General features: G+C 67.9%; 3 protein-coding genes across 5 annotated transcripts; 1 reads left to right on the top strand and 2 right to left on the bottom strand.

Moving 5' to 3' along the window:
- Window positions 1–5,612: 5,612 nt before the first annotated feature.
- Window positions 5,613–8,514, bottom strand: SCRT1 (scratch family transcriptional repressor 1). 2 transcript variants are annotated; one of them, XM_037382291.1, is made up of 2 exons: window positions 7,885–8,514; window positions 5,613–6,372 (listed from the first exon to the last, which is right to left on the bottom strand). In XM_037382291.1, exons 1-2 carry the CDS (start codon window positions 7,994–7,996, stop codon window positions 5,645–5,647), a joined length of 840 nt encoding a protein of 279 aa, XP_037238188.1. In that variant the 5' UTR covers window positions 7,997–8,514; the 3' UTR covers window positions 5,613–5,644. The 2 variants fall into 2 exon arrangements, with proteins under 2 accessions (XP_037238188.1, XP_037238189.1); XM_037382292.1 differs by having other exon boundaries at window positions 5,613–6,369; window positions 7,885–8,513.
- A 4,155-nt stretch (window positions 8,515–12,669) lies between these two features.
- Window positions 12,670–17,451, bottom strand: FBXL6 (F-box and leucine rich repeat protein 6). 2 transcript variants are annotated; one of them, XM_037381956.1, is made up of 10 exons: window positions 17,418–17,451; window positions 16,912–17,244; window positions 16,691–16,825; window positions 16,559–16,622; window positions 15,872–16,003; window positions 15,099–15,209; window positions 14,903–15,016; window positions 14,294–14,516; window positions 13,111–13,342; window positions 12,670–13,026 (listed from the first exon to the last, which is right to left on the bottom strand). In XM_037381956.1, exons 1-10 carry the CDS (start codon window positions 17,432–17,434, stop codon window positions 12,795–12,797), a joined length of 1,593 nt encoding a protein of 530 aa, XP_037237853.1. In that variant the 5' UTR covers window positions 17,435–17,451; the 3' UTR covers window positions 12,670–12,794. The 2 variants fall into 2 exon arrangements, with proteins under 2 accessions (XP_037237853.1, XP_037237854.1); XM_037381957.1 differs by having other exon boundaries at window positions 15,099–15,206.
- Window positions 17,452–17,814: 363 nt separating this feature from the next.
- On the top strand, window positions 17,815–24,024 carry ADCK5 (aarF domain containing kinase 5). The gene is made up of 15 exons (XM_037380929.1): window positions 17,815–17,868; window positions 18,315–18,391; window positions 18,826–18,963; window positions 19,040–19,115; window positions 19,448–19,648; window positions 20,697–20,837; window positions 21,042–21,155; window positions 21,227–21,358; window positions 21,458–21,541; window positions 22,105–22,186; window positions 22,372–22,450; window positions 22,922–23,013; window positions 23,118–23,370; window positions 23,461–23,577; window positions 23,862–24,024. The coding sequence occupies exons 1-15, from the start codon at window positions 17,851–17,853 to the stop codon at window positions 23,965–23,967; spliced, it is 1,710 nt and encodes a 569-aa protein (XP_037236826.1). The 5' UTR covers window positions 17,815–17,850; the 3' UTR covers window positions 23,968–24,024.
- Window positions 24,025–24,028: the final 4 nt, after the last annotated feature.

Genomic DNA, 24,028 nt, shown 5'->3' with positions numbered 1-24,028 from the left:
CACAGCACCCAGCCCCACACATCCAGCCCTAGCACCTCACAGAACCCAGCCCTACAGCCCCTGACTCCAGTACCCCACAAGGACAGGGTGGGTGCTGATATGGGGCAGCCCCATGGAGGGCTTGGGAGGTGTCGGCACTCCCCTCCCATCCTGTGCTCAGCGGCCATGCTGGGGCTAAAAATACCCGCGGGGGCAGCGGGGGCAAGGTCCCGCTGCTATTTGTGGGGCGGCACGGCCATGACTGGGGGCCAGGGAGGGGGGACCCCGGGGGGGGCACCCCTGCCCATGGTGTGAGGCGCCCCGTGGTGAGGATGTGGGAGAGGCTGTAGGCATCGGCTGTGGGGCTGGCCGTGGGGTTGGGGTGGTCCCAGGGCAGGTGCCTCATGGGATGTGGAGTGTGGGGCAAGGGCTGCATCGGTACGGGGTTCATACAGCCCCACACCCTCCCCCCCCCATGCTGCACCCCAGCCCCACACCTGCACCCCAGCCCTACACCTGCACCCCTATCCTTCACCCCAGTCCTGCACCCTGCACCCCACAATCCTGCCCCACACCCAGCATCCCACACCCTGCATCCTGGCCCCAAAGCCCAGCCCCACATCCCAGCACCCCACATGCCAGCCCCCACCGGCCCTCATCTTCCTGTCCTTGTCCTGCCCCTCCAGCCCTCACCTGCTGGTCTCTGTCCCCTGGGCTTCCTCTTCCCTCAACTGGGAGGACCTCCTCTTCAGGTCCTCATCCTCCTCATCCTCAGGCCTTCATCCTCTGGTCCTCATCCTTGGATCCTCCACCTTCTGACATCTTTGCCCTTATTTGTGGGTCCTCATCCTCCAGTCCTCATCACCTTCCTCCTCATCCTCCGATCCTCAACACCCTTCTCATCCTCTAGTCTTCACCCTTTGGTCTTAATCCTCAGTTCTTCGTCCTATATTCCTCACCCTTATCCTCTGGTCTTTGTCCTCTGGTCATCATCATCTCCAGATCCTCATCCTCTGGTCCTCAACACCCTCATCCTCTGGTCTTCATCCTCATCCTCCTGTCCTTGTCCTCTAGTCATCATCACCCTCATTGTCATCTCCAGATCCTCATCCTATAGTCTTCATCCTCTGATCTTCATCCTCATCCTCATGTCCTTGTCCTCCAGTCTTCATCTCCCTCTTCATCCTCAGGTCCCCATCATCTTGTCTTCATCACCCTCATCATCATCTCCAGATCCTTGTCATCTGGTCCTTGTCCCTCCACCTCACCCTCATCCTCAGATGCTTGTCCTCTGGTCCTCAACACCCTCCTCATCCTCAGGTCCTTGTCCTCCATGCCCCAGCCTCATCCTTTGGTCTTTGTCCTCTGGGCCTTACCCTTGTCCTCCTGTCCTCATCCTCACCCCAGCCCCGTGGCCCCAGACATCTCCCTCCAGCCTCGTGCTCTGACCCTCACCCATGGGTCATCTTCCTCATCCCTGGCCTCTGCTCCTTGTCCCCATCCCCATGTCCCCCCCTCCCCGTCCCCACAGCTGCATCATGGACTGGCCTTCCCCAGCAACTCGCCCAGCCCTGCAACCCACAGCACCCTGACCCCATCACCCAGTCCCCACCCCCTCCCCAGCCCCTCAACTCCCCACCCATCACCCCACACCACAAGGGGAGCCAAAGGTGGTGGTGGTGGGAGAATCCTTGGTGTGGGGGATCTGTGGACCAGGGTGTCCCGGGGGGCCAGAGTGTCCCATGGGGCCAGGTGTTCCCCTGGGGTGGGGGATCCCATGGGATCTGTGGGTCCCCATTGGGTGGGGGATCTGTGGGGCAAAGGGATCCATGAGGCAGGGGAGTTCCCAGGGGATCTGTGGAGCTCTGTGGGATCTGTGGGGTTGGGGAAGTCCCATGGCGTGGGGGTCCCATGGGGCGGGAGGATCCCATGGGCCCTGTGGGTCACCGTGGGGCGGCACAGAAGGAGAGACACAGACCTGGGTGCAGGTTTTCCCTTTTTTTTTTTTTATTGTGAAGTGCGGAGCGGCCGGTGCCTTTTGTGCTTTTTCCTGGAACATCGTTCAAATCCTCAAAAAATTCCCCGGGAAAAGTCGCGGGGAAGGCGGTGGGGTCTTTACAGCTCGTAAAAAGTCGTGGAAATCTCCACACGTATGTACAAGGCTGCTCCAGCGCCGGCCCCGAGTACAAAACAGAGGTCGAAGCTCTACGGTCCTGCTACCTGAATTTGGGGGGTTTGGGGAGGGGGGACGGGGAGGCCTGGACCCCTCCTGCTGCTGCTGTCACCCCGGCCGGGTGGCGGGATCCCGCTGCCAGGCCTGCCCGCCGCGGGGTGGGTGCCCACCGGCCTGGGACGGGGCGAAAGCAGCGGCAGCGGCAGGGCCCGGGGGGTGCTAAGGGTGAGGAGGGGTGTGAGGGTGGGGCCCGCGGCAGGGCCGGGGGTGCGGTGGGTGCTGTGGTTGCGGTGCGTGTGGCGTGTGTGGCGCCAGTGGTGTGTGCAGTCTCTGCAGTGTCTGCAGCGTGTGCAGCACATGCAGTGTTTGCAGTCTCTGCAGTGTCTGCAGCATGTGCAGTGGGTGCAGCGCATGCAGTAGTTGCAGTGTCTGCAGTGTGTGCAGTACACGTGGTATATGCAGTGTGTGGTGTGTGCAGCATCTGCAGTGTGTGCGGTGCATGCAGTATTTGCAGTGTGTGCAGGATCTGCAGTGTTTGCAGCATGTGCGCTGTTTGCAGTTTGCAGTATTTGCAGAGTGCACGGTGTCTGCCCTGTGTGCAGCGTTAGCAGTGTGTGCAGTGTTTGCAGTGTTTACAGTATGTGCAGTGTTTGCAGCGCCTGCGGTGCACGCAGTATTTGCAATGTGTGCAGCAGTGTTTGCAGCATGCGCAGCGTCTGCACTGTTTGCAGCTCACAGCATTTGCCATGCGCACAGTGTTCGCCCTGTGTGCAGTGTCTGCAGCGTGTGCAGCATCTGCAGCATGTGCAGTGTTTGTGGTGCATGCAGCATTTGCAGCATGTGCAGCACTTATAGTATTTGCAGTGTGCACAGTGTGTGCAGCACCTGCAGTAATTGCAGCGTTTGCAGCATGCGCAGTGTGTGCAGAGCGTGTGGTGTGTGTGGCGTGCGCAGCATTTGCAGCGTGTTTGCAGGGGCAAGTGTCACAGGCGTGCTGCCCTCGCGGGGCATGCAGCGAGCGTGCATTGCGTGCATCGCATGTGTGCTGGGCATGCATTGCATATGCCGAATGACCGCAGCGCACTGGCCGTAGTTCCCACGCAACACCCACGCCACACGCCGGCTGGACGCGCTGCATGCACACACGTGTGTCCAGAGCGCCTGCAATGCTCGCACACGTGGCGCCCACCAAGCCGGCAGCCTGCATGCTGCATGCGTGCACGCGTGTGCGAGGCGTGTGCGAGTGCCGGCGGGTCCCGGGGAGGCGGCGAGGCCTAGGGGGGGGCAGGCGGGCAGTGCATATGGGGGGGGCTAGCGCTACTCTGGCATCATCCCTGATATTCGTCGCTATTAAGAATATTGGATTAAAATGTACCTGATTCCTCGTTAATACTATTTCTCTTAAAAATACCATGCACGACGTTAATTATTGCTCTATAGGTTCAGTACCGGACTCCTACGGAGAGATATTGCCCTCGGAGAGACTATCTACAGTTTGGCAAATCAAGAAATAGATCATTCGGCTCCAAAAGCGTCAAAAATTGGCATAGATTTAAATACTTGTGGGTTTTTTGTTTTTTTGTTGGTTTTTTTTTTTTTTTTTTGCATGCAGAGTCCCCGGGGGGGGGGGAGGGGGGGAGGGGAATGGGGGGGCGACTAGGGGCCCCTCCCCCTCCAGCCCCCTCCCCTCCCCCGCCTCCCTTCAGTCCCTCCCAAAAGTGACAAGACTTTGGCATCGTGGGGGGGGAGGAGGGGGATGGGGAGGGGGGGGGAGGGGCCCGCGGGGGGGCCCGCTCCAAAACCGGGTGGGGGGGAGGAGAGGGGAGATGGAGCGGGGGGAGGGGCCCGGCGGGGCCGGGTTGTGCTCTCGGGGAAGGGCGCCCCCCGGCGGGGGAGGCGGGGCAGCCCCTCAGAAGGAGGAATCTGGGGGAGGGGGGCAGCCCCCGGGGAAAGAAGGGCGCCCCCCAGCGGGGGGAGTAGGGGCTCCCCCTCTCGAGTTGGGGGGGCCGGGGGATTTGGGAGAGCCCCCGGAGAGGGGAAGGGGCGCAGGGATGGGGGGACCCGGGGGTGAGACCGCCCAGGTGCCCAGAGGGGTACCCGTGCACAGACTAGGGGTACCCGGGGGGGCAGTACCCTGCAAGGGGGGGTACCCAGGGGGGTACCCGTGCAAGGATGGGGGTACCCGGGTGGGTCCCCTGCGACTACGGGGGTACCTGGGGGAGTACCTGGGGTGGGGGTACCCTGCAAGTACGGGGGTCCCCGGGGGGGGTACCCGTGAGCGGGTAGGGGGTACCCGGAGTCAGGGTACCCGTGCAAGGTCGGTGTGCCCAGGGTGAGGGTGGCCATGCGGGGTGGGGGTGGGGGGGTGGTACCCGAAAGGGGGTATCCAGCAAAGTTGGGGTGCCCAGGGTGAGGGTAGCCATGCAGGGGGGTACGGGGGGGGTACCCTGCAAGGTTGGGGGTATCTGGGGCAAGGGAGGGGTGCCGGGGTACCCCCAGGCATCGCTGTGCCATGGGGGGGGGGGGGAAGCTTATTGCCGGGGGTGGACACCCCTGCGAGGGAGGTGGGGCCACCCTGGTCTTGGAGTACAGCACACGGCTGGGGCACCCACGCAAGGGGGAGGTGACCCCTGGGTTGGGGTACGGCACAAGGCCGGGGTACCCGTGCAAAGATGGGGGCATCACCCCTGTCTTGGGGTGCAGCCCAGAGCTGGGGGGTCACCCCAATCTTGGGGTGCAGCCCAGAGCTAAAGCACCCATGCAAAGAAGGGGGGGGTGACCCCGGGGTGGGGTTAGGGTGCAGGGCTGGGGCACCCATGCAAAGGGGGCGGTCAACCTGATCTTGGGGTACGGCACAAGGCCGGGGTACCCATGCAAAGGGGGGGGCCTGGACTGAGCTATGGCATGAGGCTGGGGTATCCGTGCATGGGAGGGGGGGCCACCCTGACCTTGGGGTGCACCATAGGACCCAGGCACCCATGCAAGAAGGGGGGGTCACCCTAATCTTGGGGTGCACTACAAGGCTGGGGCACCCATGCAAGAAGGGGGGGTATCACCCTGATCTTGGGGTGCAGCACAGAGCTGGGGCACCCATGCAAGGATGGGGGGGTGTCACCCTGATCTTGGGGTGCACTACAAGGCTGGGGCACCCATGCAAAAAGGAGGAGGGTCACCTGGCTGGGGCACCCATGCAAAGAAAGGGAGGGGGTATCACCCTGATCTCGGGGTCCACCCCAGGATTGGGACACCCGTGCAAGGAAGGTGGGGGGTGTCCCTTTGATCTTGGGGTGCACCCCAAGCTGAGGGCACCCATGCAAGGCTGGGGGGCGTCGGGGGGGGGGTGTCACCCTGGGCATGCTCCCCGTGCCCGGGTGCAGCCAGCAGACCCAGGGCCACCCCAAGTACGCAGGGAGAGGTGGGTAGGGGGGAGCTGCGTGCGAGTGCACCAATGGCAGGGAGGAAATTATTTTTGGGGGGTGGGTGGGCACCCCATCAGGCGTGGAGGGGGCTGAGGGGGGGTCCGGCTCCCTTGAAGCAGGCGGACTCATAGTGCTTGTTGAGATAGGACTTGAGGGCGAAGGTCTTGCTGCAGCGCTTGCACTTGAAGTGCTTGAAGGCGGAGTGGGTCTGCATGTGGGCGCGCAGGTTGGAGCGGTCGGCGAAGGCCTTGCCGCAGTGGGCGCAGCCGAAGGGTTTCTCCCCGGTGTGCGACCGCATGTGACCCTGCAGCAACCAGGGTCGGCTGAAGGCTTTCCCACACACCTCGCATTTGTGTTTGAGGTCGTGGGTCAACAGATGCATGGCCATGGCTGGCATGGAGACATAGACCTTGCCGCAGGTGGGACATTTCTTGGCCATCTTGCTGTCCAGGCTGCGGTGGGTTTGTTTGTGCCGGCTGAGGTTGGAGGAGGTGGCATAGGTTTTGCCGCACTCCCCACAGGTATGGCGTTGCAGGTTCCGCGTCCCGCTCACCGCTTTACGCCGTGACCTCCCGTCGGTGATGAAGAAAGCATCGACGGCGTAGCCTTCGCTCACTGCCGCGTCGCCATTGATGTAACCCCCCGCCATTCCCGAGTGGGGGCTGTCGGGCGGCTCCGAGTCCCCCGCCCCGTAGTCCCCCCGGGTGCCGGGGTAGATGGCATCCGGCGACGGCACCTTGAGCGCAGCCTCGCCGTCCCCCTCGTACACCGACGGCGCCATGTACTCACTGATGTACCCTGCTGGTGGCGGTGGGGTGGGCAGGGGGAGCAGGCAGGAACGGGGCAGGGACAGAGAGGGGATACCCATTCAGCGACACCCCAGCAGGCAGCCGTGGCACCCCGTGCCCCAGTATCACCTGCACCCCTGCCCGTACCCCTGCCTACCCCTCCTGACCTGCCTACCCCTGCTGTGGCCCTTTCCCTGCCTCCTGCCCTCACTCCTGCCTCTGCATTGCCCACCCCCGCCCCGGATGCCCCCCCTACCCCCAACCCTGCCTGCCTCCAGCCCTGCCTGCAGCCCCCAGCTCTGGCCCTGTCCCCTGCCATGCCCACAGCCCTCTGACCCTGTCCCTTCTCTTGTCCCTGTCCCCGGGCCCGCCCACAGCCCCCTGACCCTGTCCCTACCCCAATCACTGCTCCTGCCCCTGCCTGCAGTTCCCGGCCCTGTCCCTGCCTCCATTCCCGTCCCTTCCTGTGGCCCTCTGCCCTGTCCCTGTCCCTGCCTGCAGCCCCGTCCTTGCCCCTGTCCCTACCCTTGTCCCTGCCTGCAGCCCCTGTCCCTGCCTCCATCCCTGTCCCTGCCCCGTCCCTGCCTGTGGTCCCTGCCTCCATCCCTCTCCTTGCCTGCAGCCCCCTGCCGCTGTCCCCATCCCTGCCCCTGTCCCTGCCCGCAGCCCCCTGTCCTGCCCCTGTCCCTGCCCGCAGCCCCCTGCCGCTGTCCCTGTCCCTGCCCGCAGCCCCCTGCTGCTGTCCCTTCCCTTGTCCCCATCCCTGCCCCTGCCTGCAGCCCCCAGCCTTGTCCCTGCCCTTGTCCCTGCCCGCAGCTCCTTCCTCATCCCTGCCTGTAGCCCCTGGCTCTGTCCCTTCCCTTGTCCCTGTCCCTGCCCGCAGCCCCCGGTCCCTGCCTTCATCCCGGTCCCTGCCTGCAGCCCCTCTCTCTGTCCCTTCCCTTGTCCCTGTCCCCATCATCCCCGTCCCCATCCCTTGTCCTTGTTATCCCCATCCCTGTCCCCATCCCTTGTGCCCATCCTCATCCCCGTCCCCATCCTCATCCCTTGTCCCCTTGGCGGCCCCGTCCCCGCCCGCTGCTCCCGGCCCTGTTCAAGGTCAGCTGGGCGGGTCGGGCCGGACCGGGCCGGGCCCCTCTGCGGCGGTTCGGTGCCGGTTACGCAACGCGCCGCAGCCGCCGCCGCACCGGGCCCGGCCGGGGCCGCCCGCGGGGCCGCGCTCCGCACAAAGGCCGGGCCGAGCCGGGCGCTGCGGGGCCGCGGCCGCGGGGGGCTCCGTGCCGCCGCTTGCCCTTGAACTTGGCTCCGGCAGACAAAAGGCAGCGCCGGGGACGGGTCGGCCCGGCCGGGTCCGCGCGGCCCTGTTCGGCCCGGCTCAGTTCTGCTCTCGGTTCGGCCCGGTCCGGTTCGGCTCCGCTCGGCCCGGTGCGGCTCTGCCGGTCCCCGCTCGGCCCGGCCCGGCGCGGCGGGCGGCGCGGCGGAATGCGGTGGGCCCCGGTTCCCCCGCGGCGGCGGCGGTATTTACCCTTGTCGTGTAACCGGGAGCCGAAATCCGCCCGGGTCCTGCCGTACGGGGCGTCGAGGCCGGCGGGGAAGTCATCGATCTTCACCTTCTTCACCAGGAACGACCTGGGCATGGTTCCTCCCGGGGCCCGGGCCCGGCCCCGCCGCCACAAAGGGCCCCCCCCGGTGGGGGTTGGGGGGGGTGGGTGGCGGGGGGGCGGCGGGTGTTGAACCGAGCCTACGGCTTTGTGCGGCGGGCGCGGCCGCCCAGCTCCGGTCCGGAGCCGCCCGCAGCCACCGCCGCCGTCGCCGTCTCCGTCTCCGCGAGGCCGCGCCCGGCGGCGCCCGGAGCGCTGGGCACCGGCGCAGCCCCGCCGCGATGGGGCATGGACCGGCGGGGCGGGCGGCGGGGAGCTCCCGGGGCAGCGGGCGGGGGCGCGGGCGGGCGGGGAGGCGCAGCCCCGCGGCGGCGGCTCAGCACCGCGGACAGCTCCGGCTCCGCCGCGGCGGCTCAGCACCGCGGACAGCGCCCCGCGCCGCGCCGCTCAGCACCGCGGGCAGCGCCCGGCTGGCGCCGCGGGTTCAGCACCGCGGACAGCGCCCGGGGCTGCCGCGGGCCGGGGCCGCCGCTGCGATCGCGGCGCCGTGTGAGCGCGGCCCGGCCGGCACCGGCGCTTATAACGGGGGCGGCGGGGCCCGGCGGCGGGCACGGGCAGCGGGGGGCGGGCAGAGCCGGGGGGCGGCGCCTGCGGGGGGGAGGGACCCCCGCGGGGGGGAGGGGCCAGCGGGGAGCGGGGGGGCGGGGAATCCCAGGGGAGAGAGGGGAAATCCCGGGAAATCCCCGGGAATGCGGAGGGGAACAGGGTGGGGTGGGCATGGGAACCTGGAGAGAATGGGATGGGGATGGGATGGGAATGAGATTGGGATTGGGATGGGATGGGAACCTGAAGAGAAGGATTGGGATGGGAATAGAATGGGAAGGGATGGGATGGAATGGGATGGTGATTGGGATGGGATGGGATGGGATGGGATGGGATGGGGGTGTGAAGGATGGGATGAGGATGTGAATGACGGTATGGCTGTGGGATTGGATGGGAATGGGATGGCGATAAGACAGATGGGATGGGAATGGATGGGATGGGGATCAGATGGGATCAATGGAGATGGAATGGGATGGATCAGGTTGGAAAGGGATAGGGTGGAGATGGGGATGGGGATGCTATAGAGATGGGGTGGGATGGGGATAGGTAATCGTGAATGGATGGAGATGAAGGGATGGCATGGGCATGGGTTGGAAAAGGGATGGAGATGGGGATGGCATGTGGTGGGATGGGATGGGGATGGGATTGGAATGGAATGGGTATGGTATGGGACAGGATGGGGACGGGACAGGGATCTGGAGTGGATGGGGTGGGGTGGGGACGGATTGGATGGGATGGGGAAGGGATGGGAATGAAGATCAGATGGCGTGGGGATGGGGATGAGATGGTGATCTGCAGTGGATTGGATGGTGATGGGAGTGGATGAGGATGATGGGATGGAATGGAGAGGGGATAGGATGGGATGGAGATGGGATGGGGATGGGAACTGGACAGGGTTTGGGATGGGACTGGTGATGGGATGGTATCAAGGTGGGATGGGAATGTGATGATGATGGGATGGGATTGTATAAGTATGGGAATGGGATGGGATGGGCATGTGATGGGAATGGAGTGGGGATGGAGATGGGATGTAATTGGATGAGAATGAGAATGGGATGGTGTGCAATGGGGATGAAATGGAAATGGGGAGTGGATGGGGATGGGATTGGAATGGGATGGGATGGGAGTGAGATGGGATAGAGATAGGATGGGATAGGAATAGAGTTGCCATGGAGGTGGGGATAGAACAGCTTTGGAATGGGAATTATTAGGATGGGGTTAGGGTTGGGTTGGGATGGGATGCAAATGGGGGTGGGGATGGGATTGGATGGGGATGGGAACATGTATGGAATGGTGAAAGGATGGGATTGGATGAGGATAGGATGGGGTTGCAATGGGATGGGGATGGGTATAGGTTGTGGATGGGGATGGGTTTGAGATAGGGATGGGATAGGGCTGGAATGGGATGGGGTGGGATGGGATAGGATAGGAATAGGAATAGGAACAGCATGGGGTGGGATGTGATAGGATGGGGATGGGGGCAGCATAGGGACTGGGTTGAATGTGATTGAAGAGGATGGGATTAGGATGAGGATGGCATGGGGATTGGATGTGATGGCACAAGATGGGGTGGGAATGGGATGTGATGAGGCTGGGAATTGGATGGGATGGATGTGATGGAGATGGGATATGATGGGATGGGGATAGGATGGGGATGGGATGAGGATGGGATGGAATAGGGATTGGATGGGGATGGAGTTATGATGGGATAGGGATCAGGATGGGTTTGGGATGTGAATGGGATGGATATAGGGTGGGATGGGGTGGGGCTGGGGCGCACATGAGCATGCACAGTGGTGTGTGCGGGTAGGTGAACAGGGACAGGGGGATGGGCGAGCGCAATCACACAGCAGTGCTGGGTGTGAGCACGCCTGGGGGGGCATACATGTGTGTGCTGCCCGGGGTGGGACGTGCGTGTGTACATGTGGAGGGCATGAGCGTGCAGTGGGGCACGTGACCGCACACAGGGGGCTGCCTCCGTTGTGGGCATCAGCACTCATGGGCTGTGGGGCTGTGCAGGGCAGCGTGTGCGCTCGCCTGTACAAGGGGCGTGTGGCTGGGGGAGACCCCGGCTGGGGCCATTGCAGGCAGGGGCACACGTGTGCATGCCGACATGCGTGTGCACAGAAGCCAACACACAGAGAAGGAGACACACACGTGTGCAACATGCGCATCATGGTTTCATCACATGTGTGGAGGCAGAGGTGGGCACACAGATGCACACACACCAACACATGCGTGTGCATGCAGACACGGGCATGCAGGCACATGCGTATGCATGAGAGACACACATGAGCATGCATAAGGGGACATATACACAGGTGCAAACATGCCTGCACATGCAACCACACACGCAGCCCCACACGTCGTACATGCAGCCACACATGTGCCTGCACATACACCCCCACGCAGGCACATGGCCACACACATGTGTGCTTGCACGCACATGCAGCCCAGGGCTGGGGGCAGGTGGGGGCTCAGGTGAGCCCTTCCCCCACCCGGAGGCTGCTGGCCCCTCCCCCGTCTCCCTGACAATCGTGCTGTGGGCAATCGCAGCACCTCATTAGCATCTCATTAGCATCTCATTAACTGTCCCGGCCAGGCGGGGGGTGATCCGTGGTGGGGTATGGGGTGCAAGGGGCATGAGGTGCTGGGGTTGGCCCCTTGGGAGCTGAGGTTGCCCTTCAGGCCAAGTGGTTGTCCCATGGGTGCTGAGGTTGCCCAAGTGAGTGCTGAGGTTGCCCCACTGGGCACTGGTGATACCAGCCAGGCCCAGTGGCTGCCCCATGGGGTGCTGAGGTTGCCTCACAGATGCTGAGGTTGCCCACCAGGCCCAGTGGTTGTCGCATGGATGCTGAGGTTGCCTTATGGATGCTGAGGTTGTCCAACTGGGCACTGATGTTGCCTCTCCAAGCACTGAGGTTGCCCAACCAGATGCTAAGGTTGCCCCACTGGGCACTGATGATGCCCGCCAGGCCCAGTGGCTGCCCCATGGGGTGCTGTGGTTGCCTCTCCAAGCACTGAGGTTGCCTGACCGGGTGCTGCGTTTGCCCCATTGGGCACTGAGGTTGCCCTCCAGGCCCTGTGGCTGTACCATGGGTGCTGACACAGACCATGGGGGCGCTGAGGTTACCCCTCCCAGACTAAACTTGCCCGGCTGGCTGCTGGGGTTGCCCGAGGGGGATGGGGTTGCCCCCCCAAGGGTTGACGGTGTCAGTTGGTGCTGAGGTTGCCCAGCCGAGTGCTGAGGTTGCCCCGCGGGGCGCAGGGGTTGCCCGGGTGCAGCTCGGGGTGGGGGAGGTTGGGGGGGGGAGGCTGGGGAGGGGGTGCCGGGGGCGGGGCTAATTAACATCTTAATGAGCGGGGCCCGGGTGGGGGCAGCAGCTGGGCCGGGCCCGTCTCATTACAGGGCGAGGGGGGGGTGGGGGGCCCTCATTAAGGGTCATCAATATGCAAATGACGGCGGCTGCTGCCAGTGGGTGACAAATGGCCCCACGTGGCGCGACCCCACGTCCCCGGGGCCCCCTCCCCCCCTCGAGGGGGGGAGGGGACACAACCCCCCTCCCCCCATGGGGGTCCCGCGGGGGGAGGGTCCCCGGGACGCAGCTGGGGGGGGTGGGGAGCCCATCAGAGCACCCTGCCCCTCCCCCCGGGCCGGCTGCGCCCACCGGCCGCCCCTCCCCCAGCCCTGCCCCCCGCCCCCCCCATGGGGCTGGGAGTGTTGGGGGGGTCGTGGGGGTGGGCCAGGAGCCACCATGGGGCTGGGGCATGCCGTGGGGCTGGCGGTCACCGTGGTGTGGGTGTGGGGCAGGGCGTGGGGTGCAGAGCCTTGCCGTGGGGCAGGGTATGGGGCAGGCTGTGGGGCAGGGTGTGGACACAGCGGGGGACACGGCACAAAGGGGGCACAGAGATGGGCCCGTCCTGCGCCCCACGGCTGGGGGGGGGGCGGACCCCCGTGACCCCCCATGGCCCAGCCCCACAGATGCCCCACGGCAGGGGGTGCCAGGTCTGGGGGTGCTGCATCAGGCGGCCATAGGTGCTGTGCCACCCACGGGAGCATCAGCGGGGGAGTCTGGGACACACACACACAAGTGACACCAGGAGCTGCAGCGCCAGGGAGCCCTTTATTGCCCGGCCCCGGGTGAGACCCCCCAAATTCGGGGGTGGGGGACACACCGATGGGGGGTAGGGGGTGCAGTATGGCCCCGTCACTGGGGGGTCCTGGCTCCCCCTAGGCCTGCTGGGGCAGCGGCTGGCCGAGAGGGTCCTCGCCGGGGGGCTGGTCCGGGGGGAGCTGGTCCGGGGGAGGCTGGTCCAGGGGGGTCTCGCTGTGGCCGCCCAGCAGCTGCAGGCAGTGGCGCACCTCGGGGACCCCACGGTGGGCTCGCTTGGTGCCACGGGGCAGGCAGCGGCACGCCGCCAGGTTGAGGAAGGCCAAGTGTGGGCAGGCGGGCAGCAGGGTGCTGGGGGGGACATGTCAGCCCACGGGGACAGCCACAGGGGTGGGGGGGACGGGGGGGGTCCCCCTGGCTGTGCTTGCTGCTGACCTGAGGGCGCCTGCAGTGACCTTGGTGCCGGCCAGGTTGAGGGAGCGCAGGGGGGAGCCAGGGCCAAAGGCAGCCAGCGCCCGTGCCAGGTCCTCCTCGCTGAAGCTGCGCCCAGCCAGGTCCAGCTCCCGCAGGCTCCGGTGCCACCGCCACACCAGCCCGGCACTGCCCTCGGTGACACGGGGCAGCTGTTCCACACCGCAGGGCAGCCCCAGGTACAGCTGCTCCAGATCTGCTGGCAGAGACCATGGTTGGCACAGCACAGCGCAGCTGACACTGCTGTGGCCAAGCACCGTGGTACAGCCAACATGGTGTGGCACGGCATGGCACTGCGCAGTCACCGTGGCACAGCACGGGGTGGCACACCATTGCCACCATGGTGTGACCCAGTGTGGCACCATAGTGCCATCATGGCATGGCACAGCCAACATGGTGTGGTGCAGCAAACCACAGCCGGCACAGCCCAGATGCCACAGCCCATCACTGCCACCGTGGTGTGACCCAGCGTGGTGCAGCATTGCCAGCACAGCACAGCATGGTGTGGTATGGCCTGTGCAGCACGGCACAGCCCAGCATGGCACATGGTATTGCTGCTGTGGCATGGCACAGCATGGCACGCCCAGCGTGGCCAAGAGCCACAGCCCATTGTTGCCACCATGATGTTACCAAATATAGCACAGCATTGCCAGCATGGCATGGCCAGTATGGCACAACCCAGTGTGACACTGCAGTGCCATCATGGCACGGTGTGGGCAACACTGCATGGCATGTCGCCACATGGCCAACGTGGCAAGGCCCAGTATGGCACCATGCTGCCACCACAGCATGGCACGGTACAGCATGGCACACCCAGAATGGCCAAGATGCCACAGCCCAGCATGGCCACCATGGCGTGACCCAGCATGGCAAGGTCCAGTATGGCGCTGTAGCACCATCATGGCACAGCCCAGTACAGCACTGTAGCACCACCACAGCACGACACAGTGTGACAGCCCTTTCTGCCGTGAGCAGTGTGGCACAGCATGGCATGGCCAGCATGGCACAGCACATCACGGCACAACACAGCATGGCACAGCACAGTGTGGCATGGCATAGCATGGCATGGCACGGCAGTGTGGCACAGCACAGCACGGCACGGCACGGAATAGCACAGGCCGTGGGCGCGGCAGCGTTGGGGTCTCACCGGGGCAGGGCAGCTGCAGCAGCGCCTGGGGAGTGACGCGGGTGCAGCCACGCAGGTCGAGCAGGCGCAGGTGGCCGGAGGCGCACAGCACCCGCCCCAGCACCTCGTCGCTCACGCCGGTGCCGCCAGTGCCCGCCAGGCTCAGCTCCTCCAGCCGGGGGAAGCCGGGGCCGAGGCGGCGGCGCTGGCGCGGGGCCCAGCTCAGGTTCAGCAGCCGCAGCACCTGGGGGGCAGGGGTGTCGGGGGGGGTGGGGGCGGTGTTGGGGCACAGAGGGTTTGGGGGGGAGCAGGGAGGGCGGGGGGTCAGGGGGGTCCAGGAAGGTCGGGGGGGGCAGGGGGTGTTGGGGGTGGTGGTGGGGTGCAGGGGGGGCTGGGGGGGGGCAGTGGGAGTCGGGGGGGGGCTGGGGGGTGTCGGGTGAGGCCGAGGAGTGTTAGGGGGGGCAGAGAGGGCATGGGGTGTCAGGGGGGGGTGTCAGGAGGGGCAAGGGGGTCAGGGGGGCTGGGGGTGGCAGGGGGGCAAGCAGGGGTAGCGGGATGTGGGTGGAGGTACCTGGAGGTGCAGGCAGGGGTGGGGGCAGGGGTGGGGGTACCAGGGTGGGGGTGGGGTACCTGGAGGTGCGGACACGCCACCTGCAGCTCCTCGACCGGCAGGGGCAGGGGGGGGCCGGCGCCCCCCAGCGCCGTGTCCAGCTCCAGCAGCCGCAGCTCGGGGCAGCAGCCGCCCTGGGGGTGCCGGGGGGTCACGGGGGTCCCCGCGGGGCGGGGGCAGGGGGGAGCAGGGGGCGGGGAGGGGGTCCCCACTCACCGCCAGCATGGCCAGTATGGTGCCCAGGCGGGGGGCGCAGCTCAGCAGCAGCTGCTGCAGGCGGGGGCCGGTGGCCCCCAGGAACCCCCCCACGGCCGAGGGCTCCACCTGCTGCACCGGGCACGACCCCACGGGTGACACCCCCACGGGTGACATCCCACGGGTGACACCCTCTCCCACACGGGTGACCCTCCACCATGGGTGACACCCCCTCTCCCACTGGGGGCCACACCTTTCCAACAGTGACCTGCCCCACAAGTGACCCCCTCTCCCACGGGTGTCCCCAGCCCCCCCACGGGTCACCTTCCCCCACGGATGACACCCCCCAAAGGCGATCCCCCCTCCCACGGGTGTCCCCAGTCCCCCCACGGGTCACCCCCCCACGGGTGACATCCCCCACGAGCAACCCCCCCTCCTACGGATGTCCCTGACTCCCCCACGGGTCACCCCCCCGATGGGTGCCATCCCTTTCCCACTGGTGATCCCAGTCCCCCCCACGGGGTGGCTGTAAGCGCCTCCTTCCCCGCCCCCCCATAGCGCCCTGCCCCCTCCCACGGGTGTCCACGTGCCCTTCACGGGACACCCCCTCCCACTCCCACTTGGCCATCACCCCCCCCCCCAGCAGTCCACGATCCCCACGGGTCTCCGTGCCCAGGGTGCCCCCCCCCGTGTCCGTGCCCCCCCCCCGGGGGTCCCCTCCAGGATACCCATGCCCCCCCCAGGGGGTTCCCTCCCCCCCCCCGTGTCCCTGCCCCCCCTGTCCCCGCCCCCACCTGGCAGTGGCACAGCTGCAGGCGCTGCAGGCGGGGGCAGCGGGGGGGCAGCTGGGCCAGGGGGGGGGCCGGGACCCCCCTACAGCGGCGCAGGCAGAGTGAGGCCAGCAGGGGGCAGTGCTGTCCCAGCGCCTGCGGGTGGGCGGGGCTTGGGGGGCTGGGTGGTCCGGGGGTCCCGGTCCCCCCGGGGTGCAGGAGACTGGGGGGGTCCCTGGGGGGGAGCTCTGGGATGGGACGGGGTCCCTGGGGTCCCTGGGGGGAAGATGGGGGGGGTCCCTGGGGACAGAAGATGGGGGGACGCTGGGGGGTAGTGAAAGGGGGAGGGGGGGTGGGGGGGAGCCGGGGGCGGGTGTCCGGGGGTGAAGGTCTCTCCGGGGTGCAGCAGACTTGGGGGCAGCGCTGGGATGGCAGGGGGTCTCTGGGGGGAGGGTGTGTCTGGGAATGGGGGTGTCCCTGGGGACAGGAGATGGGGGAACGCTGGGGGGGGGGGGGCTTGGGGGGAGGGGCCTCGGGGCAGCAGGGGGGTGGGGCCTAGCCAGCACCCCACGGTGAAATCGCCCCGCCCCGAGTCCCGGGCAGCCCCACATATGTGGGGCAGAACCCCCCGAGCAGAGGCGGTTCCCCCAGGTGTGGGTCACTCCCGGGTGTGGGTCACCCCCCCCATGTGTGGGTCACCCCCGTCGTCACCTCCAGCACGGCGCCCACGTGGCCGCCCCAGTCGCAGAGCTCGAACTCCTGCAGGAGGCAGAACCTGGGCGGGGGGTGCCGGGGCCCGGGGGGGCCCGGGGGGTGCCGGGGGTGCTGGGGGGTGTTACCCACCTGTTGGCCGCCAGGCGGCGCAGCGCGCCCAGGTCCCGGCCGGGGCTGTGGGGCCCGCGCCCCCCCAGCGAGACCCTCCGCCAGAGGCGGGGCTGGGCGGCGGCGCGGCCCCACAGCCGGCACACGCGGGCCGCCCTGGGGGGCACAGGGCGTCAGGGGGGCGACCCCGCCCCACGCGTGTGAGGCAGCCCCCCAAGTGTCCCCTCTCCCACTCCGCCCACCTGCAGAGGAAGGGGACGGCCCCCTCCTGCTCCACCGCCGCCTGGAAGATGCGGCCGAGGATCTCGGGGGGCAGCCGGGACCCCCAGGCGCTCTGCGGCCCCGACCCGCCCCCGTCGCCCACCGCCCCCCCCGACCCCCCGCCGCCCCCCGCCTCCCGCCGCCGCGGGAGGCGGGGGGCGGTAGGGGGTCGGGGGGGGCGCGGGGCGGCCCCGCCCCCCGGCAGCACGAGGAGGATGTCGTCCGGCGTCTCGTGCACGAGGAAGGCGGGGGGGGCGGGGCAGCTGCGGCGGCGGCGGCGGCGGCGGGGGGGGGGGGCGGCGGCGGCGGCGGGTCTGGGGGGAGAGGGGGGCTGGGCTGAGGGGGAGCCGGGCCGGGTCCGCGGCCGAGCCCCGCCGGTGGGGGAGGGGAGGCCCCGTTGCCCCGCCCCCCCTGCCGGGGCGGTGTCGGGGGGGGCCGGGGCGGGGGGAGGGGCGCGGTGGGGGAGGGGGCCGGTGCCGCCACTCACCTGCCGCCGGCCGCCATCTTGGAGGAGGAGGGGCGGGGGCGGGGCCAGCGCTGGGACCGTGTCCCGCCTCCGAGACCCCCCGGCTACGCCCCGTGGGGGCGGGGCTGTACGCCCGCAGGCCCCGCCCTCCGACCTTGCCCTTCCCCCGCCCCGCCCCCCGGATGACCTTGGCCACGGCCGGCCCGGCCACGCCCCCTCTGCCCATTCCCGCAGAGTGGCCAATCCGATCGCGAGGCGGGGCGGGTCGCTCCGCCCCTCCCCTCGGTGCTCACCAATGGAGCACCGCCCTGGAGGAGGCGTGGCAGTTCCGGTGCCCGCCCTGCCCCGCGACCAATGGGAGCGCGGTCCGTGCGCGGCAGTGGGAGTGCGGGCCAATGGGGGCGCGCGGGGGGCGGGGCCGTCCCGCAGCGGCGGCGGGTGACGGCGGAGCACGATGGGGCTGCGCGCGGCGGTGAGGGCGGGGCCGGGACCCCCGGGGACCCCCGGGACACCCCCACCCCCCGACCCCCCCGGGACCCTCCCAGGACACCCCCACCCTGCCCAATCCCCTCCGGAACCCCACCCCCACCCTTAACCCCCCCCGGGACCCCCGGGACACCCCCACCCCCTGGGACACCCCGCGGGACGCGCACCCCCCGGGATCCCCCCCGGGACCCCATCCTCACCCCGGGACACCCCTACCCCCCGGGACCCCCCCCGGGACCCCCGGAGTTCCCCGGATCCCCGACCCCCTCCCGGGACCCCCAGGTCCACCGAAGCCCTCCGGGCCCCCCGGCACGCTGGGGAGGGCACCCATGGGGGGGCGCGTGTGGGGCCGCGTGCCCCGCGCGTTCCCTGCGCGTGGGGTGACCCCGGGCGTCCCACCGAGCCCCCCCGCCCCCGCCCCGCCCCCCCCAGGTGCGGCTCTGCCGCCTGCGCCCCGCAGCACTGCAGCGGCACCCGGCGCGCGCCCGGGCCGCCCCCCCGGCCCCCCGGTGAGCTGTGGGGCGGGGGGGGGGGTCTGGGGCGGGGGGGGGGAGGGAGGAAGTGGGGCACATGGAGGACATGTGGGGGGGTCGGGCTTCGGGCACAGGGGGGACGTGGGGCTCGGGTACGGGCTGTGAGGCGCAGTGGGGTGTGGAGTACGTGGGGCGGGGGGGGCTGTGGTGCGCGGGAGGCTGCGGGGCGGGGCTATGGGGCAGGGGGCTACGGGGCGGGGCTATGGGGCAGCACTATGGGGCAGGGGGCTGTGGGACGGAGCTATGGGGCAGGGGGCTGTGGGGCAGCACTATGGGGCAGGGGGCTGTGGGACGGAGCTATGGGGCAGGGGGCTGTGGGGCAGCACTATGGGGCAGGGGGCTGTGGGGCGGAGCTATAGGGCAGGGGGCTGTGGGGCAGCGCTATGGGGCAGGGTCTGACGGCCCCACAGGCGCCGTGGGGCGCTGCTGGCTCCCGCGCTGCTGGCGCTGGGGCTGGGGCTGCCCGCGGCCGCCTGGTACCTGCGGGCAGAGCGCCGCGACCGCCGCCGGCTCTGGCTGCTGCTGGACGGCGTGGGACGCTTCGGCAGGTGGGGGGCGGGGCGGGGGACACAGGGGTCCCCCTGAGCTGAGCCCCACCCCCGACACTGCCCGTCTTCCCCCCAGGTCACTGGTTGTCGGTGTCCACATCTCGCTGGATTACTGGTGGACAGCCAATGTGGCGCTGCGGGGGCTGGAGGAGGTGGGTGGGGGGCTCAGGGGGGAGGTGGGTTGGGGGTTCAGGGGGCGGTTGGGAGGCTGGAGGAGGTGGGTTGGGGGCTCAGGGGCCAGTTGGGGGTTCTGGGGCTGGTTGGGGGGCTCAGGGGGTGATTGGGGGGCTGCAGGAGGTGGGTTGGGGGCTCAGGGGGCAACTGGGGGGCTTGCTGACCTGGTGGGGGGCTCAGAGTCTAGTTGTGGGGTTGGGGGTTGGGGGGCTGGGCAGGTGCTTGGGGGGCTCAGGGGCTGGTTGGGGGCTCAGGGGGCGGTTGAGGGGCTCAGGGGCGGTTGGGGCGCTCAGGGTGCTGGTGCCCCCAGGACAGCGCAGCGTTCGCGGCGGGGATGTCGCGGTGCCACCAGCGTGCAGCGGAGCGGCTGCTGCGGGGGGCCCTGCGCAACGGGGGGCTCTACATCAAGCTGGGGCAGGGGCTCTGCGCCTTCAACCACCTGCTGCCCCCCGAGTTCGCCGCCACCTTGCGCCGCCTCGAGGACCAGGCTCTGCGCCGCGGCTACCGCGAGGTGGGGACCCGCGGGGACACCCTGGGGACCCCGTGGGGACGCCGCAGCCCCCGCCCGCCGCTTCTGCCGGGGGAGCCCCTCGGCGCGGGGGTCTCCCCAGATGCCCTCCTGCCCTGTCCTCTCCCTGTCCCCCGCACTGTCCCCGTCCTGTGCTCGTCCCCCTGTCCCCGCTCTGTCCTTGTCCAGTCCCTGTCCCCACGCTGTCCCCACCCTTGTCCCTGTCCTGTTCTTTGTCCCCACACTGTCCCCATGCCGTTCCTGGTATTGTCCTGTCATTGTCCCCACTTTTCCCATCCCCATGTTCCCATCCCTGTCCCATCATCATCCCCATGTCCCCCTTCCCATCCCCACACTGTCCTTGTCCAGTCCCTGTCCCCATCCCCCTCCCCCCTCTGTCCCCATTCTTGTTCCTGTCCTGTCTTCACCCCCACGCTGTCCCCATGTGCCCATCCCTGTCCTGCACTGTCCTTGTCCAGTATGTGTCCCCACTGCGTCCCCACCCTGGGGATGCTGTCCCCATCCCTGTCCCCACATCGTTCCTGTCCTACCCCCATTCCCATCCCCATGTCCCTGCCCCATCCCTGTCCCCTTCCCCACACTGTCCGTGTCCTGTCGTTGTCCCAGTTCCCATCCTGTCCCATCCCTGCCCCCACCCCTGTCTTGTCCCCATATCTCTGTCCCCATGCCCACCCCTTCCCCACACCATCTGCATCCCGCCACTGTCCCCATATACCCACTTTGCCCCCATCCCTGTGCTGTCCCTGTCCCCATCCCCATTGCTGCTCTGTCCCCATCCCCACAGCATCTGTGTCCCATCCACGTCCTACCACTGTCCCCGTGTCCCCACTTTGCCCCCATCGCTGTGCTGTCCCTGTCCCCACGCCATCCCTGTCCTGTCCCTGTGCCCATCCCTGTCCCCACACCATCCCTGTCCTGTCCCCACCCCCATTGCCACTCTGTCCCCATTCTGATGCCGTCCGCGTCCTGTCCACGTCCCATCACTGCCCCCGTGTCCCGCTCCCCCGTGTCCCCGTCCCCATCCCCGCAGGTGGACGAGCTGTTCCTGGAGGATTTCCAGACGACGGCAGCCGGGCTCTTCCAGGAGTTCGACTACGAGCCGGTGGCGGCGGCCAGCCTGGCCCAGGTGCACCGCGCCACGCTGCAGGACGGGACCCCCGTTGCCGTCAAGGTGGGACCCACGGATGGGGACAGGTGCCAGCCCTTGGGGAGCCCCGCAGCAGCGCCCCTGACCCCGTGCCCCCCTGGTTGGGGACAGGTGCCAGCCCTTGGGGACCCCTACGGCAGTGCCCCTGTCCCCGTGCCCCCCTGGTTGGGGACAGGTGCCAGCCCTTGGGGACCCCCACAGCAGCGCCCCTGTCCCCGCGCCCCCCAGGTTCAATACATCGATCTGCGCGACCGCTTCGAGGGTGACATCCGGACGCTGGAGCTGCTGCTGCGCATCGTCCAGTTCATGCACCCTGGCTTTGCCCTGGGCTGGGTGCTGCAGGTACCGTGTGGGGGCACCCGGACCCCCCGGACCCCCAGACCCCCAAACCCACCCCCCGGCACCCCCCCCAGGAGCTGAAAGGGACACTGGCACGGGAGCTGGACTTCGAGAACGAGGGCCGGAACGCGGAGCGCTGCGCACGGGACCTGCGGCACTGTACCTACGTGGTGGTGCCGCGTGTGCACTGGGACAAGTGCAGCAAGGTGGGGGGGGGGAGCGGACAAGGGGACACCCCCCGAGGGGGTGGTCGGGCACCAGGGGGGGACCTGGGGAGGGTGACGCCGTCCTGTCACTGTCCCCAGCGGGTGCTGACGGCCGATTTCTGCGAGGGCTGCAAGATCACCAACGTGGAGGGGATCCGCAGCCAGGGCCTGGGCGTGCAGGACGTGAGAGCCGGGGGGGGCTGGGGGGCCCTGGGAACTCTGGGGGGTCCCTGTGGGTCTCTGAGGGTTCCGGGGGTCCCTAGGGGTGTCCTTTGGTCTTGGGGGGATCCTGGGGGGGTCTCTGAGGGGTCTTGGGGTCCCTAGGAGTGTCCTTGGGTCTTGGGGGTGTCCTGGAGGGGTCTCTGATGGGTCCTGGGGTCCCTGGATAGTCTGTGGAAGGTTTTGGGGTCCCTAGGGGGTCTCTGAGGAGTCCTGGGGTTCCTGGGGGGGGGTCCTCGGGGTCTTGGGGGAATCATGGGGGTGTCTCTGAGGTGTCCTGGTGTCCCTTGGGGAGTCCTCAAGTCTTGAGGTGTTCTGGGGAGCCCATGGGGGTCCCTGGGAGTGTCCTAGGAGGTCTTGGGCGGGGGGGGGGGAGGGGTCAGGGGTGTCCCCGGGGAGGATCCCAAGGGGGTTTCCTGGCAGGTCTTGGGGTATCCTTAGGGGGTCCAGGGGATTTTCCTGGGGTTTCTTGGAGGGTCTCCAGGGGATCCCCGTGGGTCCCAGGATGGAGCCGGCTGCCCCCGCAGGCCGCCGACAAGCTGATCCGGGTGTTCGCCGAGCAGATCTTCTACACCGGCTTCATCCACGCTGACCCCCACCCTGGGAACGGTACGGGGGTCCCGAGGAGGGGGGTCCCAGAAGGACTGGGGGGAGGGGGCAAGGAGGTTGGGGGGCCTAAGGAGTGGGGGGGTGGCCTAAGGAGTGTGTGTGGGTCTGTCGGGAGGGGGGAGGGGGAAGAGTCTTTGGGGGGGTCCCAGGGGCTGTGGCGTGCCCCCCAACACGCTCCCCTTCAGTGCTGGTGCGACGCGGCCCCGACGGCAAAGCCCAGATCGTCCTGCTGGACCACGGCCTCTACGAGTTCCTCAGTGAAAGGTGGGGGCCAAGGGGGGGGGTCACCAAGGTGTGTGTGGGGGTCTGTTCCCTAAAACCGGGGGTGGGGCAAAATTGCCGGTATGCCAAAAAAGAGGTGGGTACCCAAGTGTTGGGGAGGGGGGGTGTGTGCCTCCAAATTTTGGGGGAATGTCCCAAAACTTGGGGCAGCTGTTCCCAAAATTGAGGGGGGGTCCCCAAAATCGTTGGGGGGGTCCCCAAAATCGTTGGGGAGTCCCCGAATCAGAGATGTCCCTAAAATTGGGAGGGTCCCTAAACTGGGTGGGGAGGTCCCCAAGCTGGGGGAAACTGTTCAGAAATGGGGGGGGGGGGGGGGAGTTGCCCCTAATAGCAAGGAGGATCCCCAAAATCAGGGGTGGGACCTCAAGGGGGGGTGGGACCTCAAGGGGAGGTGGGACCCGATGGGGAGGTCCCCAGTGTGGGGCACCCTGCTGAGGGCCGGCATGGCCGCAGGGACCGCGCGGCGCTGTGCCAGCTCTGGCGCGCCATCGTCCTGCGTGATGACACCGCCATGCGGCTGCGCTCGGCCGAGCTGGGCGTCGAGGGTGAGCAGGCGGCCGCGTCCCCCCATGTGTCTCACCCCAGAGCCCCACCTCACCCCTCACTGTGTCCCCGTCGCCGTCGTGTTCCCCCCCCTCCACCCCCCCAGATTATTTCCTTTTCTGCGAGATCCTGATGCAGCGGCCGCTGCCAGCGGGGACGCTGGCGCTGGGTGCGGCGCTGACGCGGGAGGAACGCGCCTACATGCAGGAGATGGCAGCCCAGCGCTTCGAGCGTGTGGTAAGCGTCCTGCGCGCGCTGCCCCGGCCCATGCTGCTCGTCTTCCGCAACATCAACACCGTCCGCAGCATCAACGCCGCCCTCGGCGCCCCCGTTGACCGATACTTCCTCATGGCCAGGAGGTAACAGGGCAGGGGAGGGGGCAGGGGGTGGGTGGGCACGCGTAAAATAAATAAATAAAAATTGGGGGGGAAAACCCGACCCCCCGGCAGCGCTGTGCGGAGCTGGAGCCGGCTGAGCGCAGACAGAGCCTCCGGCATCGCCGGCAGCAGCGCGGCACGATGGGCCAGGGCTGCCTGGGAGAGCCTCAAGTTCGAGGTGGCGCTGAGGTGAGGGGGGAGAAAGGGAAAGAAAAAAGGGGAGAGGAAGGGGGAAAGGGGAAGGAAAAGGGTGGGGGGATAAGAGGAAGAAAAAAGGGGATTAGGGGAAGGAAAAGGGTGGGGATAACGGGAAGGAAAAGGGGGTGATATGGAAAAAAGAGGGGGAGGAAAAGAGGGAAAGGTGGGGAGGGGAAGGAAAAGGAGGGGAATAAGGGGGAGATAAGGGGGGAAAAAAGGGGGGGGGGGGAACAAGGCTGTAGGGGCTGCCACAGCCCCCCCGTGCCCCCCCACAGGCTGGAGAGCATCGCCATGAAGCTGACAGCCTCGGCCCTGCGGCTCCTGGCGGCCTGTGGGGTGCTGCCCCACAGCCAGCAGCTCTACGAGTACCTGCGGGCGTAGGGGGCCCGCGGCCCTGTCCCCCAATAAACCCCCGCCCCCCCGGGAACAGACATGCCACAGG

This window comes from Falco rusticolus, chromosome 3, assembly GCF_015220075.1.
Source record: "Falco rusticolus isolate bFalRus1 chromosome 3, bFalRus1.pri, whole genome shotgun sequence".
Classification (NCBI taxonomy): Eukaryota; Metazoa; Chordata; class Aves; order Falconiformes; family Falconidae; genus Falco; species Falco rusticolus.
Note: the sequence above shows the minus strand (reverse complement) of the source record. Positions and strands in the feature narration are given on the sequence as shown.